Here is a 17,650-nt window from a genome sequence, read left to right as displayed (position 1 = left end):
ATGTCTTACCTGGTGCCCACTCTAGCACCGAGAACACCTCCCCCTTGGCACTGGTAAATGTCACACCGGGTTTGCCGCCGCTCTGCTGGCACAGTACCGGCGTGTCACTGAGAATCTCACTGGGCCACTCCTGCTGACCTACGGGTGTCTGCGCCTCCTGCTGGGGCTTTTCATCTCCAGCTCTCTCTGCCTGTAACGCAGCGACAGGTAAGACGCGGTCTAATGAGCGGAGATATCTAAACGAGGTAAGAGCAAAATGATTGTACACACCTGTTTAACACCCGCCTCCATCCCTGCTCCCACACTCCCCACTGCCTCCACCACAGCTTCCATCTTCTCCTCCTCCACGATGGCCACGTTGTCCAGCGTCTTCCTCAGGTTTTCCTGGAGCTTCTTGATATCGTCTAGGAAGCGTTTCTCCTTGGTCGGTTTTTCTTGGGTTGTCGGCGTCACCGAACTCGCCACGTTAGTTGTGGAAGTGGGTTCGACGGAGGTCGGGGAGGTTGGGGAGCCACCGGTCCAGAGCTGCTCCACAGTCATGTTCTTCAAGCTCTCCAGGATCTTCAGCGCCTCTTTCAACTCCCTGAAGCCCCGAGAGGCTCCATCCTTACCGGGTTTCTCCGCTCCGTTCACAGCTCCTCCTGCAGCGGTTCAGACACAAGCCGACAAAATGACCACAAACGCAGTTTACAGCAAAAGACAGAAACTGTTTCTTTGATACGAAAGCACCGTGTGATGTTTGATTATTGACTGCATCAAATTTTTTATTGTATTTGCTCCATTTGACTTATTTTTATTTTTTTATAAGGGGTTTAAATATATTGTTTTATATACACAAACTAGTCAAAATAAATGCAAATAAATCCATAAAATGTGGTCAACAAATTCCACCAAAATACCAGAAATGATGTCACATTATATATTTTTTAATATCTTCACTCTTTGCATGAAAAACATCCATGAGTCTTCAGTTTATAGGTTAATTTCATTTTTTTTTAAACAGCCAGGTATCATAGTTTTTAGCATCCAGTATTCAAAAAAGAAGAAAATTTGAACATGTTGAGGGTTATTTTCAGATTAATAAACAAACATGCTGCTCTAACAAGTATTTAAGGCAGCAGGATGGTGGATGAGTCAGAGTGAACTACAACTAGAGGTGAGAAATATAATATAGGAAAATGCCATCAAGATAAATACTGAGATGTTTTGCAGAATTTTAGAGGAGCATGTGACTGGAATACATAATACTTGCATAAAGACATGAACTGCACTATAAAGTTTGATGGCAGATGTATCTGAGAGCTCATATACCAACATCTGTTGGTTTCCTGTTTCTCTGTGGTTCGTCACATGGTCCATTTAATGGCTGACTGGTTACAGCTCCATCCAGCTGCAACCAGCAGCTTTTTTCTGCAGCTGTTGATGACAGCTGTCTGAACTAAGCTCGTAAGACCAGACTAATATTTTTTTTGTATGGATGAAACTTCTTCCAATGAGTTCCTACCTCCACCAAAAGCAGGACTCGCCATAGACGCTTCGCCCTCCTCTCCTGAGACTCCTTTGGTGGGGCTGGTAACCCCGGCTTTGCTGCCCTCCTGCGGTAGGATGATGAATGTCGTGGAGCCAGTGGGCGTGGGGGTCGGCGTCGCAGTATCCGTGACATCCGCGTTGTTCACGTGGCTGTCGTCCTCTGGGGTCAGACCGTTGTCTGTCTCCCAGCTGTCGCTCTCGTCCTCCCACTCCTCGGTCGACAGAACGCTGCTCGTTTCTTCCACCGAGTCGTAGTCCGTCTCCTCGATCTCCGATTCCACGTTGTAGAGGTGCTGCAAGAGCGATCGGGGGTCAGAAACAAACGTTTCACCTGCGATTACGCAGACATCACAATGAGCTTCAATTGCTTACCTGTGGCAGGACGATGGTCCTCGAGTTGTCTGCCCACACCACCTCTACTTTGCTGCTTACATCCACCCTGTACACCTGACCGACTGACGTCTGAAAGGAGGCAAATATAGGGACGATTATCAGCAACAATACAATATGAAGACTAAGAGGGACAAAAGTGCAGCAGCTAGTGTGTGAAGTACTGCCTAAAAAGCCTTTTTAGGATTTGATATTGACTTTTCCCCACGGAGAGGTGCAAAAGAAGCAAACTGTTTCGAGGCTGGGAATCAGTAGAGGTTCACTCCATGTAAAAATCACCCAAATCTGAAAAGAAATTTCCACCTGACCTCCTCAGAATCAGCCGTTACGATTTTTCTGTATAACAACTTGAGCTTATTTAATGAAGCCCTGAAGGCCCTCAACATACAAAGAAGGTGGGCTTAACATGTGGACTTGATTCGTCTGGATTTGAGTTCTCATAACCTTTACAGTCCAGGAGAAAGACACGTGTCATTTTCATGACTCTTAAAAAAACAAAACGAAACTGAGTGTTTCGTGTGTTGGGCGGTCGGTCGCATCATTTTACCTCATTTTCACAGTCGTTCTGTCCGTTTTCCGAGTTCCATATTCTGATGACGATGTCGGTCGTGCGGAAGTGAAAGTCCGGATGATCAGCGATGTCGTAGACACTGACATCCTCCTCCAAACCGATGACCTGAACAACACAGAAACAAACGTTTATGGCCTATTTCTCCTCGTACCTCTGTCGCCCACAAACATTCAAACACTGATCGTTTTCACAAGCTTTAAATCACAATCACGGTTTTTCCTCCTGACTGACCTCCACGTCGTCACTGGTGGAGTTGAGTTTGATCCATTTCACCACACACGTTCTGCCTTTGTGATCGCCAGACTGGATCATGCCATACACCCCGGGGTCCTGCAGCGCTTGGGCTGAGGTGAGCACACATGCATAGCTTAGAGATCAAAGTAAACTCTGTAAAACACAAATATCTGTACTTTTTGGATTCCCGTTTTAAAGAATATTATGATGTGAAGTTAACCTCTATGGATTCTACATAAAAAGTTTTTCATTTGCAGAATGGCACTACCGTACATGGCTGTAACATCACCATTGTGATGTAAATCCCGGTGTATTCAGGCCATTTTACAGAGACGCTTTGGCACAGTTACAGAAAATGACCTACATAGTGCAGGTACTAAGTGGCAGAGAGGCCCATACACAAAAATACCCACCAATCTGAGATCAAATCTGAGATAAAAGCTTTTCCTTACGTCGTTTATCTACTACAAAGTCGCCGGGGCAAAACTCGTGGCTGTCCAGGTGCTGGATGGGGTAGAGGTCGTTCGATCGGATCCCCTTCTCCACCCGGCCGTCCTTCCACATCACATCAGCCGTGGTATTCGTGGATACGACTTCCACTGCCACTCTGCAAAAAAAAGAAAAAGATAGCAGAGACCTCAATCTTCTCTCCGATTCCTCAGTTTTCCTCAGATGACTTTTATCCTGCTTCACTGCCATCCGTCTGGTCCTGCTGCATCCATTGTGATAACAGTGTGCAGTACAAAAGCGGAACACTCTTACACTTAACCTCAAATGCAGCGTGTGAGCTGAGTATGAGTGTGTCTGTGTGGTTGAGGAAATGACACCATCACCCTTAGACAAATGAGAGCTGGATGGACAGACATGCAGTCAAAGCGAGAGATGGCAGGTCTTTCTGAGAAAGCAGCTGCAAATTTAACAGGAACAGATGTCATAACTGGTGTCATTTCCACGTCTCTTACAGACGACTCTAAAAACATAAACAGTGGACTGCTAAGTTCCTAAACAGCCAGAAGAGCTGCTCGAACTCTGGTGACAAACAGAAGAAACTAGATGGAATTTACTCTCGTGTGCCGGCGTTTGTGATTTTAACTCACCGGTCTCCGGGCTTGAATTCGCGGGAGAACTTTGTCCTCTTCTTCTTGTGCTTCCTCTTCAGGTTGCGGATGGAGAGCGGGATGCTCTTCTTGCGGTTGGTTCCCAGACCGCCGCTCTGAGAGGAGGCTGTGGAGCTCGCCGATGACGTTAAAGAGCTGCAGCGAGGGAAACAAGTTCTTTATGCAAAAGCAATTTTCTGTGTATTAAGCATGCAAAAACTCATTTTTTCCCCTCAGTCAGGCTGTGCATTATTAGGTTTACTGAGTGATGTCTTTGGTCTGAACTGTAATAAAATGATGAGAAACAAAGTGGGTCCAGTGTTGAACAATAAATTTATGCGCTCAACACATACAGGAAACATTTTAGACACAACTGTGCAACAGATCTGCAATAAATCCCACATTTATGAAGCTTTTAAGCTCCACGTGATGTTGAAGTCACATTTAGAGCAGTTTTTCCCCGCTCAAATTTCCACTTTGGACTGTTTACTCACACGAGCATACAGCACTTTATTTTGTGCACTCTAAGCATTTAGTCTTCATGTCCACGACCAATTTAGAGTCACCAATTAACCCAACATGCATGTCCTGGGACCGTCTTTGGTTCGAGACACAATGATTCAGCTGAACTGTTACTTTCTCTAAACCAGGCTTTAGTCTCTCTGGTTTACAACAATAACATTTACATCCCTTTCAGTTTAATATAATACTGAGTTAAAATGTGTAGAGCTGTCCGATATCTCCCTTTCCCCAGAATCTCACACTTACGCTGTGTTTTCATATCTTTGTGGGGACATAATTGACATAATGCTTTTTCTAGCCACTTAGCCTAAACCTACCCATAACCTTATTGCAACCCTGACACTAAAACCACATTTTGAGTCTCAAAATGCCTTCAAACTCGTGGGACCTGGATTTTGTCCCCATAAGGGCTGTTGGTCCCACAAGCATAGTAAACTTACAATTTTTGGTCCCCACAAAGATATGTAAACACACACACACACACACACACACACACACACGCGACTGATTTTAATTAACAAGCAGCTCAGCTGTATTAATGATGTACACTGAACCTAAACATCTGCCGGGCATCTCAGCTGATTAATTACAATAAGCAGAATAATTAGCAGCAACTCCGACATAACAGAAAGCTGACTTTTTATTTCCTAATGCAAAAAAAAAACAAAAACAAAAAAAAAAAAAATCTGTAACCTCTGTAATCTGTAACTGAACCACTCACGAGGATCATCACAAATATATATTAAAAGCGTTTCCTACTGTCAACCTAATTCTCCTCCATTTAGCTTTAGACCAAAATGGTAAGCCCTCACTTATGTTTTCAAAAAAAAATTTAATATTACACGAATTAACTATGAATTTTAAAATTATTTACATCTACAAAGAAGCGGTTTGTATAGATGTTTGTTTTAAAAGCACAGAAATAAAAGATGGAAAAAAAAGACATCGTTGAGATGCTACCAAACCATAACACAGAATTCATTCAAACATGCCTTACATCAGGGGTGTCAAACTCAAATACACAGTGGGCCAAAATTCAAAACTGGATCAAAGTCGTGGGCTAACATTAATATTCATTGAAAAAAAATCTTCCTCCAAATATAACAAGGAATCTTTTCTTATGGATTCAAACAAGTTTTGCTGAAAAACTGAATATGGAACAAGCAAAGCTTAATACTAAACAATATATAACTTATATAAACGTATATATAACTTAATATTGCACACATGCAAAATCAAAATTCCAATTAAATAACACATCAGTGGAATTCATTTCTTAAATAAAAAATGTATTTGCAGCCTTCTGAATTAAATTTTATCATTTTATCATTTATCAGATTTTCATCATATTCTCCCACCCGTCCAGAAAAATCCTGTTTTCTGCCTTTCTTTTTGCCATTTTGGGATAGGTAGCATGGCAGTATTTGCTATGACTATGGTCAACAGAGGAGAGGGTGCTAATGGGTCCTGTCATGACTGACGCGCCAAAACACCAACAGAGCATTCTGGGAATTGTAGTATTAGCAGTACATACACTGTATAATACTGGCAGGCCAGCTCTAATAGTAATTTTGTATGGCTTCGCAGGCCAAATGTAATTAGGCTGTGGGCCAAATTTGGCCCGTGGGCCAGAGTTTGACACCTATGCCTTACATTATAAATGATACTTTTCTTATTATTAAAGGAAACCAACAAGGATTGTCTCAAGTTTTTAATTTCTTAAATTTGAATAAAAATGACTCAAAGCTATAATAAATTATATTAGAGCATTTTAGAATTGCTTATAGATAAATTAGACAGCATAAATGTTTTTGTAAAGGGTAATAACTAGGACCCTGACCTGGTGTCGTCGGTTTCCTCTGCAGCCTCGTCATCAGCGTCCTGGTCGGCGTGTTCAGCCGAGGCGTCGTTCTGCGAGTCCGGAGCGTTCTGAACGGGAACCGCGGGACCGTTGTTGTTGGGATGATTCGAGTCGGTCTGTTCAGATCTGTGCTCGCCTACAGGGAGAAACAAAGAAAAAAAAAAAAAAAAAAAAAAAGATTATTTACATTCATCCAGTCAAAAGGAAAAATCATCAAAATTCTATTTGAGAAAGAATTTAATTAGCAACAAAGAAGTTATGGTTCTGTATAACCAGGTGAGGCTCTATAGTACAAAACCTGGTTATTTATATACGCTAGAATTGTATATAAGAGCCACTGGAAATAAACAATATAAGGAGGTGGGGAGATTATCGACTCAAGAATATTCTCCTTAAAAAATGTTTTTTTAAATTAAAAGGGACTGAATCATTCCACCTCTTAAAGTTCTCTGAATCTGATCTCTTTTTGATACATGCTGTATTACTGGGTGTGTGTTTTATGATCTTCTGGATGTTTTGGCACCTTGTAATTCGGCGTTCTCTGTCTTCTTCCCAGAATCCTTCTTGAACATCCTTTTCAACTGCGCACACGGACACGCACGCACGCACACGCGCGCACGCACACACACACACACACACACACACACACACACAAGCAGTGAGATAGAGCAAAAGCTTGAAGATGATCAAAGAGTGTTTTCAGGTGCTATCAGTCCTTCTAACACAGAGTGTTAACAAACATTCGAGCAAAACTCTGAAAATACACCAGCATCAGAGATCGTCCCTGCTCTTGTGTAAAGCAGCTGGTTTAAGGTGCTAATGTGCTCCTCTGGGGAAAAAATAGCTCTTTACAGAAGGAAACAACCAATTAAGAACACATGAAAAGACCAGTGCAAGTTTATCCACACCTTTCTGGCAACGGGGTCTTCAGGCAAAACAGGGGCACCCTCAGGTCCATCACAGGTGATGCGTGTGGCATCACCTTTGGCTGGGAATACGTAGAGGGCCCTCTCTCCCAGCTGCCTCTGGGTGTGGTCGTAGTAGCCCAGACGCCTCACCCTAAATCCAAACGGGAGAATGACGATATCAATACACGATGCAAACTGCACCCAATAAGCAACGGTAACAAGAGCAGCTTGTGTACGGAGGCAGACGTAGCTGAAGTGGGCACGTGTGGATGAGTCACTGCACTGACCTGCAGAGGTTTTCCTGTGTGATGGTGGAGGCAGGTGGATAAACGCTGTCAGAACCTTTGGGCGAGTAGCTCTTGGTGATCCACGTCACTTTCAGCTCCACCACCTTCACCTGAAGGAAGCAAGATGACATCAAAGTGAGTGTTTACATTCATGAAGAAGTACATTTACACACAAACTCCAATTCATTAAAAACCAACTGAACGTGTTAATTAAAAGAATATTGTTCCATCTGCCTGAATTCATCTCTCGAGTGATCGCTAGCTTTCGCTGTAAAAGTAAATAAACATTTTAATTACAAAAAATCCCCAAAAGGCTTAAATTAGGATAAATAATTCACTTAATGGTTTTACTGTTTCTTCCCATTTTTTAGAAAGGGCCCCAGGTGGTCCAACAGCTGTTGGTGTGATTAAAATCAAAGAGCATTTTCTTATTTTATACAGAAGGGAAGAATTCAAAATGTTCATCCAAAGATTTTAATTTAAATTCAGTCGCTTATTATTCAAACAAGAAAAGTTTCAAAGCATAACAAACTCTTATAATAACCAACAAACCCTAAACGGGTTGCTTTCCATCTCACATAATGTGGCTGCTGCATAAAAGAAAAGATTGCGTACCTCTTCTACCACCACCCTGAACTTGCACTTCCTGCTGAGCACAGGTTTGACCCCTGACAGCCACTGGACATTGGAGAAAACTTTGGCGGGACCAATCAGGACCTGTCCCGGGTAAAAGCCGTACGCCTCGTCAAAGAACAGACCCTGGATCCCAAAAACAACAAGAACGTCACAAAACCAAGAAGTGAGAGCACAACATAACAAAGATACAAGTACATGTATGAAGCTTCATCAATGTAGCTTTTATTAAACATACAATGCCAAGTACATTTTTAATTTGTTTTTCTTGAAGCTGCACAAAACTGTGAGGAAAGAAAGAAAGTCAGCAATGGGATGAATGATCTATACTTCATAATGATGCTCATCAGGGAAAGACTAAAACTTTGGGCCTCTGAAAGTGCAGACCCTCTCATCCTCATCATCTTTCCTGGAAATGCCAGCATTAGTATGTGCTGCTTTTATCTCAAACATAACCCTCCACAGAGCAGTTTGGATCTGCGGCACCTTCGTGTCAGAGTAAGCCCGGGATTAAATCTGAAGTTATCTACTAAGCCTAAAATCCTACAGGCTCCTGGACACCTGAAGCTGAGGACTGATCCTCAAATAACAGCGAGCACCAGAAGAAATAAAATACAAAGACGGGAGCAGCACGAGTGGAGAGGGACAGCATTATCAGAGCATGTTCAAACTTAATTTTAACAATTTCACACACAAACACCAAAAAAAAAAAAAAAAAAAAAAAAAAAAAGGTGAACAGACAGCTGTCACTTAAATTTCAGCCTCTGTGGGGGCTTTGACCTCTGAGCAGCAGCCGGGAGAACACACGAACAAAGCGAATGTACCTGAAGTGACAGATCAGAGCTGGTGGCTACGTACCGAATCACTGACGTGTGGACAGACATCATAAAGCTTGGCACCGTCTTCCACGCTCATGGAGCACCTGGAGGGAGCGAGACGAGACATTCACTGGATGTGGCACCGATCGACGTACGTTCACGCGATCCAACAGACCGTCACATGGTCACAGTACACACTGCCTGCACACGCACATACGCACGCTTTACCTGGCTCCATTGGACAGCTTGAGGATGATGTGATTGGTCAGGTCGTACACTTTCCCCAGCCAGAAGTCGTAGGCGATGTAGTCGCCGTACATGAAAGACTGAAAGCAACAACAGCAGGAGCACATCAGTTTCACACTGTGTCAGAGAATTAACTTATGAAGGGCTTTTTCTTCTCGACTGAGTGAAAATTCACTCTACATTCTGCTCCTCGGTGTAACCTGACTGCTTAAGAGAAACTGAATATAGTAAATGTATCTAAAATCCAACAATATGACGACAACTTTGGATAACAACATCCAATTACATCATTTTGTGTCCATCGTTTACTCAAACGTAACAAAGGTGCATTTAATCCTCTTAATGACTGATGCCAGAAATGATCTTTAGAGTAGTTTCCATTCACATTTGTTGATATTCATCTGGGTTTCCTGCACATAAAAACATTTGTCTTCCACCAAAGATGTTCTGGCCTTTCAATAAAGGAAAAATCACTTTTAAAATGTGCTTTCAATCCCTTTAAATTTCCTTAAGATAGGGTTTACTTTACTCAACAATTACTCATAAAAACAAGAAAAACATTCTTTTAAATCAATGAAAACCTCTGGGCAGCTGTGGCATAAACCTTACTTTGGTTAGTGGTCTTATAAACTTGTTAAACACTGTATATTTGGTCCAATCAGAGTTAAATGTATGGTCACCCCCTCAAAGGCACAGTTTGAGGTAACGAAATCTGATTTAAATGTCAAAGTATTAGAATTTATTTCTGCACTTCAGTGCTTAAATTTCTGCAATGTGCACAATAAACGTGCGCGGACGGTGACCTTTTTAAGAAGATCGCCTCGTTAGCACTTGTGGGAAGTGAGTGACTCTCTGCTGTCCCTGTGAGGTGCAGCTGACAGGACAGCAGTGATTATGTTACTGAAATCAGCTGTAAGGTTTGTAGACAAATCCAACAGTCGGTAAAACAGCTACACGAGTGCTGTGCACCGCATCTCAGAAAAGGAAAAAGACTAAACCCATGCAATGCTGTGAAAGCATCTGTGTGTGAGAGTAAAGGCTAGTTAGCAGCTATGAGCCAGATTCACACTGTGAGTTCCAGCTTTGCGTTTTCCATTCAGTTTAACATCAGTTTGTTTCCAGAGCTGGTTTGCTCCTGTCGGCCTGTTTAAAAAGGTTTCCTTTTAATGCCGTTTCTATTCATGTGTGTGTGTTTTCTTATTAATACGTTACAGGTCGTATTAGGAAGATGCTAAAATGTAAGATGTTTAGAACAGCAGAGATACTGTAGAGATACTCCACTCTAAGAAGGTTAAATGTCAAACTTTTGCACCACTGTTTCCATGAGGTCAGACGTGTGGATGAATCTGACTGAAGACTAAAACTAAACACACTTCCTGCATTTTTATTGCATAAAATGCTTTTAATAATAATAATAATAATAATAATAATAATAATAATAATAATAATAATAAAAATTGCACACACATACCGGTTAGTGTGAAAAAGAGCTTTTTTCTTACTCCTCAAATGCGACTGATGTAAAACACATTTAAGGTAGTCGTGCATGCTTTATATCTTTATGTGTTACATAATTCAAAGGTGTGTAAACATCACGCGAGAGGTCTCAAACAGGACTTTTATTTCACTGGTCTCAGCATTTCCACTTTCACTGTTGTAAATAAATTCAGTCCGATTTCTACCTCCTGATTCTCGAGCTCTTGCTCTTTTTAATTTCTCCCAGCTAACTGGGATTAGTCAAACCTGGTAAGTATCGTTTCTGAAAGTAATTATTTTTAGTTTGTTCTCATATGGGGACAATAGGCTTGCTTAAGAGCCTAACACAGCAGAGGTAAGTATAAAAGTGCAGAAAAGCCAAAATGCAATGTCCCCATATGAAGCTACAGAGTCTCTAGAGGTCAATTTAGGAAAGTTGTTCTGACCAGGACCACCTTTCCTGTTATTAGAAGCCTTTGCTTGCAGTAAGAAAAGCAGTTAACTTGAGTAAAGTATAGATTATTTATATAGGACTGTTTAAGGCAAGAACGTGTCACTGAGTGCTTAAGTTGAATTCTCCTCACGTCAAACATCCACAAACGTTAAAAGAAAGCAAAGCAGAGAAACTAATTTAGCTTAAAGCAAAGCAGAGCAGAGGCTCTCACGCTGAACTGAATCTTAGTAAGTTTGGTCTTTCGGCTCATCTTCTTACCCAGATGTGCTGCAGGTCTTTGCTGTTGACTGGATACAGAACGCAGTTGGTTCCTACTAATTTCACTGCACACTCGATGTTCATGTTGGTCACGGAGCCACACTGGTTATCCTGAAACACAACAGAGACGCACATCAGCCTGTTAGCACCTCAGACCTTTTAGGAGTTTTATGCGTGCACAAGACCTCGCACTGTGAATTTCAACCAAAAGAAAACCTCAGAGCTTAATGTTTCATTTGTATTCAGACTGCGTGTTACACGAGGTAAGAGTCTCCTTTCAGTCCTCTACACGAGCAGACCTGCAGTAATATTCAGGTCATGCCTGATGCAGCAAATGAAACAGAGTGATGAACAGTGACGTGACTGTCAGAGGGAAAACGAGAGAGCGGCGCAGACAGAGAGAAGGTGAAAGAGTTCCAAACAGGCGGAGGGCCGCACTCACATTAGAGTTGTTTCTTCGCACGAAGTCTCTGATGACGATCGATCGATCTTCAAGTTTTAACTGCAAGAGAAAGAGCAAACGGTTTGAGAAAATGGTGGCTAACGCAGCTGAGTGACTTCATGGTTAAGACATCTCAATGCTCACAGAAGCTGCTGAGTGTGTGACACGGAAATTGGATCATCATCTTCTTATAATAACCCTTACAGCAGAGGAGAACGCTGCACATGAATAACTCTAATGGAGCCTGGACACAGAGCTGGAAATTAACCAGCGATGTACAAATCTATTCGCACTCGGACCATAAGAGCGCTACTTATGCAATTTGTCACACGGGCATCCCGTCCTCACCCACACGACCACTCGGCAGAGCTGCAACGCCCTCTGAGAGCAGATAAACGACTCTGCTGTCCAAACAAAGAGACGCATTTCACTGAGCCGGCCAGCAGGAGTGTTTATTCAGCACCGGACGAGTCAGCAAACACAATTTCACTTTCAATTACTAATCAAAACACTGAAATAAAAGAATACAGATCCTGTAAAACTGAAATGGTTTGCGGACAGTCTGAGGGGCGGACAAAGTCACAGCTTGCAGCGATCGGAGAGGGCAGAAAACAGAAGCTGTTGGACTACACTTGGCATCGGATCAACTCTCAGAGGGAAACATTGTTCCTGTGAACTGAATTTTGCTGTGTCACACCATGCCTATGCGCAGGAATCCAGACTGAAAACAGGCCTGCAGTAAATTAATTAAAAAAACAAAACAAAAACATGCCTGCTGTAATGAACAATGACTGAGCAGCAGCTATAGAGAGTTTCAATGCTTTTTGGATGCCAACACACAGATGGTTTATAATTAATGCTTAGAGAACAACATTAAAAAAAAAAAAACGATCAGCAGGTAAACAGCATAAAACGCACTCCTCATGTTCTACCAGGAGTGTGAGCTCCCCGTTATCAGACTGCTTTACAGCCCGCGTCCAAATTCAGTTTCCATGATAGATATACACCTTCTCTGTTCACACATGGGTTTTTCTTTAGAGAGGATACGTTTTAAAACGTTTTTAAAAATCCATTAACTGCTGGCCTGATCTCCAAATATGACTAGATCATGTACACAAACTACATAAAGGATGTCAAATTAATTTGACACCATGGGCAACATGAGCTGAAGTGGCCTGGCCTACTGAAGACTGCACTTTCTGCCCATGTAAAGAAGTTTTGCTGCGTATTTAACCCCAGAGATGTCTTAATGATGTCTTCATTTCAACTGTACATCGCAGTTTTTCTCCTTGATAAAGGAATAGACCCTGCCCTTTACTGTGGATTTTATTTCACTTATATGGATATCTTGGTTTCTCCTTTAAAACCCCCCCAAAAACAAACAAACACCAAAAACAACTCCGGCTCACATCCTTGCTGTGCATTTCCTTCACCTTTAAACCACAGCATGCAGGACTTCATGGGTTCATACATGAAACAGATGAAACACCAGTGAACAGCTAGTTTAGTTCAAGGCCATATTTGTGCTTTTCATATGTATACCACTTCCTTTAAGATACGATTCATTTATCCCAAATTTGGGAAATTCCTTTAATTTCTTATTTGACAGATACGGTAAAATGCTTTACTGTACTTAAATATTAAGTTTACTCTACTTTTAATCATTAAAAGTAGAATAATCATAATTAGAAGTATTTTTGTTGCCTCCATAGTGCCAGTAGTTATGCTTGACTAAATGGTATAATGCTAGCTAACTCAGTTGTTGTTGGGCTGTTGATGCCTTTACATGGGACAAACTATATGCAAGAAAAAGCAAAAATTAAAAAAAAACAAAAACAAAACTTTGAATCCCACGGAGGCAGGTGTTTTTCATGTCACCAGTTTGTGCATAAACACCACGCACTACACCTGAGAGGACAAAAACACCACCTGCTGTTACCAAAAATTAATCTACAAAAATACTGTCGGTGACCAGTAGTACCCTTTAGCCTCCTAGTAGAGACACCTACAGCATGAATTTCAAAATGAACAAACAAGATTTTTAGAAAACTTGACCTTTGACTTCTAACCTTGAGGTCAAGGTCACTGAGACTCAAACTTATTTGAGATTTTTAGTAGAGTCGAGGTGTCACATTCACAAACTTGTGAATGTGATCATGTTGCTTGCGTGCCCGGCAGGGTCAAAACAATACCCCATCAGACTTTTACGGCTGAGGGGGAAAAACCTTCAGGGTCCAAAATGCAAGAGGGAGGTTTTAACTCCTCAGATTGCTACTTTAGGTGTTAAGAGTCCAGTCAAGGCAGAAACATAAAAGTGCACAAACGTGAGACTGTACGACGTGGACTGTTGCTGAAGACACAGGACTCTAAATGGGGGAAGTGACCCAGAGATCCCTTTGAGATCCCTTCCCAGACGCCTTAACGCCCACTCACATCCTGGGCCATCTGACCTCAGGAATTCGCATGATAAGGTGGGGCCAGGTTTCACAATGAACACACCCGAAACTCTGGCTGATTGGGACCCACACCCAGTTTCACACCTTGGCTCAGGCGATTAGAAGATCATCAGGGGGTCCTTTTGTCCCTCTGTGGGGGGATACTCCCACTAGGTTTATATCTGGGACTCTCCACCATTTGACCTTAGAACTGAAGAAGCTTCTCGGATGAGAGGTGAAACGTCTTCAAGTAAACTTAAAGAAGTCCAGACGCTTTTCTTTGCAAGCTCCTTTGACTGACCCAGAAGTAGCTCTTCAGATTCTCTAAATATATGAAAAGAAGGTGTTTGAGTGCTTCTTTCATTCTCTCCTTTAGGAAGAGATACACTGAACCACCCTTGAAAGGAACAAGGATAACACAGCCCCCACCAGGGACTTTCCATCAGTTCTAGACCCAAAGAAGCATCTTGAGAGGTGAAACATCTTCAAATAAACCTAAAAAAGCCTATTTGCCTTCTTTTAAACTCTAAAGATGACACACAATTCACAGAGACACACAAGTAGTACAGCTCATGTAAATGTTAACCGAGCGTTATGAGAGGTGAACTCTGAACGGTACACTGCTGTGATAAAAATCTGACTTTCATGAAGTCGTTCACCTGAATGAAGAAGCTCTAAACAAAAACGATGAGCTACGTGAAAATAAAAAAAGTGAATTTCAGGCTTAAAGCAATTCACTTTGCATTTGTTAGGTCCTCAGTTTAATCGCTGCCATCTTGTAGCCTCATTTATTAATTTTACAGCCTTAATGAAAGGCAGGAGTTACCCTGGATAACGATAGTTGCTCATCCTGTCCACGCCTAATTTCAATACAACCACCTCCTCTGTTCCTAGACAACTAAACCTTGTGTCCAAAAACATACAAGGGAGAAAAGTGACTGAATGAAATGAAGAAATACCAGCACTAAATACCACCACCCTCGCAACAGAGTTTAACATTCCTATGCAGCACTCAATTAGGTGCTGGCTCCCAAACTGGCAGTCAGTGATGAAAACTTTGAAAACCCCTGCTGTAAAAAGATGACCTGTGGGAGGGCCTATTTTCACTATAGGCGAGTGGAAAAGATGGCTTTGCTGGCAGGAAGAGAAGTGGCAGCGAACCACCAGGCAAAACACCAGAGTTTGGACAGACGCAGATGGAAGTAGAGGAGAGAGTATAAATCGAATAAAAACAAGGCAGACTGCATATTTAGTACAGAACGGGAGGTGGGGATTAGGGCTGGGCTATATCATACCGTTCACGGTAATACCGGTGTAATGTTGGGCAACGATAAGAAAATTAAATATCGCGATAGAATGAGTAAAACGCGCATGCACAGTGCCTTTGTTTACATACGCACATGGCAGCGACGCAGAATGAGAAGAGCGAAAGCGGATCATTAACTGAAACGGATGAACCAGAACTGGTTTGTAAAAATGCTGCAACTTCAGTGGTGTGGAACTGGTTTGGCTTTCGTCCGTCAGATACACAACAAAGCACTATTTTTGGTAGAGCATGCTAGCGGGCCGTCGAAGCATTACGGCATTGGTAGGCAGGCGCCTGGCGGAGTGATACGTACTGTGCTTCAACATAATATTACCGTATTGTGTGTGTATAACCACTTTTTAAGTTTTGTGGATATTATACATGGTTATGCTGAGGATATGTCGGCCAATTTCCACTGGAAATGCCTTTTGGTTAAATTGTCAGCAAGGAATTTGCATTTGCACTGTTAAATTTTTATATAACTTTAATGCACATAAAAAAGCTGCTTGTTTAAGTGCAAATATATTAATGGTTTTGTTTTGTTTTTTTGCACTAATAAAGTTGTGGAGTTGTAAAGCATTTTGTCTAGTGTCAATTATATCGTCAGTTATATCGTTATCGCAAATTTTCAAATGTATATCGTGATAAATATTTTTGGTCATATCGCCCTGCTCTAGTGGGGATGGAGAAAAACAGGAATATATACTTAGACTCATGTGTAGGTAAGCAGGTAATACTGCTATTATTAGAGCTGAAACAATCAGCTGATGAGCTGACTAATCAGAATACTAATCAACACAATCCATCCATTTAGTTTGTTAACTGCTTATCCACTTCAGGGTCATAGCGAGGCCAGACCCTGGACAGGTCGCCACTGTTGGGCTGACACAGAGAGAAGGCCACTCACACTTTAACTCACACCTGCAGCCAGAGTCACTAATTAACAAAACATCACTCCTGTCTTTGGACTCTGGGAGGAAGCTCGAGTACCTGGAGAGAACCCACACATCTACAGGGAGAACACAGGGAATACAGCCGGCTGACTAGAACCCAGGACCCCACAGGACCACTGTGCTGCCCAAATAAAATAAATACAAATATCAAGAAATACTAAACACACCACTTTGGGAAAAAAAGTAATACATTCCACAGTAAAGCATAGCAGCATGTTTTAATTGGCTGAAAGATATCTTCAGCCAATTAAATCAATAATTAGTTAAACAAAGAACTAAATGGTACCAGGCTTTCCCGGCTCCTAAACTTACTATACATGTGAGGACAACGAGCTCAACTACATTATTATTTAGTATTATGCATCTCTCTTGACCTAAAGGAAAATTCAAGCATTTCAATAATGTTAAACGTTTCTGATAAGTGCGGACCTTCTGGGTCATTTTATACCTGCACAGCAGAGATTCAGAAACAGGGCTACACTCTGCATCAGGACAATCAGCATACAACTCTTCAATTTTTGCAAATACATTTTTCATTTTACTGCAAAGAGTTGGACTAGAAATGAGCACAGCAACAAGAAGGTGCTGGAGATAACAGTGAAGACTGTATGGCTGCAGTTTGTATGAGTAAAGATGCCCAAACATCCTGTTGAGGACAGTATGAAAAGCGCCTGCAAGCATGAGCACACACACAGCAGCTCTTCAGCTTTATCTTACACTGTAACCCAACTCCTCTGGTTTCTGGAAGAGGAGCCACTGAGTGTGTGTGTGACTGTGTGGAGGGGATATAATCGATGGGTCGCCGTGTTCCTTTGTACTTGATTAAACATCAGCTTGTCATCTCCTCATTTCTCTGCAGCTCAGGATTAGAGCATACACACACACACACACACACACACACACACACACACACACACACACACCAACTTGTCTCCCTACTTATCTGAAGCTTTTAGCCAAGAGAAGAGCTTTTTTTGGACAGACCCACAAATGCAGCTCTTCTTCATTAATATTCTTTCAGTGCTTTGTGCTGCAGTGCGCTGCTGTAGTCAGAAACGCTGCGTTTAAAGCACAGGTACAGAAACATAACCACCGAGTGCGAACGTGCTGGTCAGGCAGCTGTTAAAAGTGTCCTGTTGGTATGAAAGTATAATCCCCTTAACATGTGTAACTGTAATTTCTAATCCACCGTACACCTTGTAACTGGATTATGTCATTTACACTCTGTT

At 41.9% G+C, this 17,650-nt stretch overlaps 1 protein-coding gene across 2 annotated transcripts in view; it reads right to left on the bottom strand.

Annotated features, from left to right (window-relative positions):
• ube2o (ubiquitin-conjugating enzyme E2O) overlaps window positions 1–17,650 on the bottom strand; it is a 45,279-nt gene that overhangs the window by 7,247 nt on the left and 20,382 nt on the right. The window contains exons 1-18 of one of the 2 annotated variants that reach the window (XM_084930929.1): window positions 11,872–12,526; window positions 11,728–11,787; window positions 11,286–11,396; window positions 9,080–9,177; window positions 8,892–8,955; window positions 8,016–8,159; window positions 7,401–7,510; window positions 7,114–7,264; window positions 6,729–6,786; window positions 6,185–6,341; window positions 3,823–3,978; window positions 3,178–3,332; window positions 2,723–2,835; window positions 2,468–2,596; window positions 1,903–1,992; window positions 1,505–1,823; window positions 271–641; window positions 10–190 (exon numbers count right to left, since the gene is read on the bottom strand). In XM_084930929.1, the coding sequence (XP_084787055.1) occupies window positions 10–190; window positions 271–641; window positions 1,505–1,823; window positions 1,903–1,992; window positions 2,468–2,596; window positions 2,723–2,835; window positions 3,178–3,332; window positions 3,823–3,978; window positions 6,185–6,341; window positions 6,729–6,786; window positions 7,114–7,264; window positions 7,401–7,510; window positions 8,016–8,159; window positions 8,892–8,955; window positions 9,080–9,177; window positions 11,286–11,369 (2,380 nt within the window). In that variant the 5' untranslated portion in view covers window positions 11,370–11,396; window positions 11,728–11,787; window positions 11,872–12,526. Of the gene's footprint in view, window positions 1–9; window positions 191–270; window positions 642–1,504; window positions 1,824–1,902; window positions 1,993–2,467; window positions 2,597–2,722; window positions 2,836–3,177; window positions 3,333–3,822; window positions 3,979–6,184; window positions 6,342–6,728; window positions 6,787–7,113; window positions 7,265–7,400; window positions 7,511–8,015; window positions 8,160–8,891; window positions 8,956–9,079; window positions 9,178–11,285; window positions 11,397–11,727; window positions 11,788–11,871; window positions 12,527–17,650 lie in introns of those variants that run through there. The other variant, XM_084930928.1, reaches the window with a different exon arrangement.

This window comes from Perissodus microlepis, chromosome 6, assembly GCF_051167445.1.
Source record: "Perissodus microlepis isolate ML-2025 ecotype Zambia chromosome 6, ASM5116744v1, whole genome shotgun sequence".
NCBI classification, from domain to species: Eukaryota; Metazoa; Chordata; class Actinopteri; order Cichliformes; family Cichlidae; genus Perissodus; species Perissodus microlepis.
The sequence above is the reverse complement of the archived record's forward strand: the minus strand, read 5'-3'. Positions and strand labels throughout refer to the sequence as shown.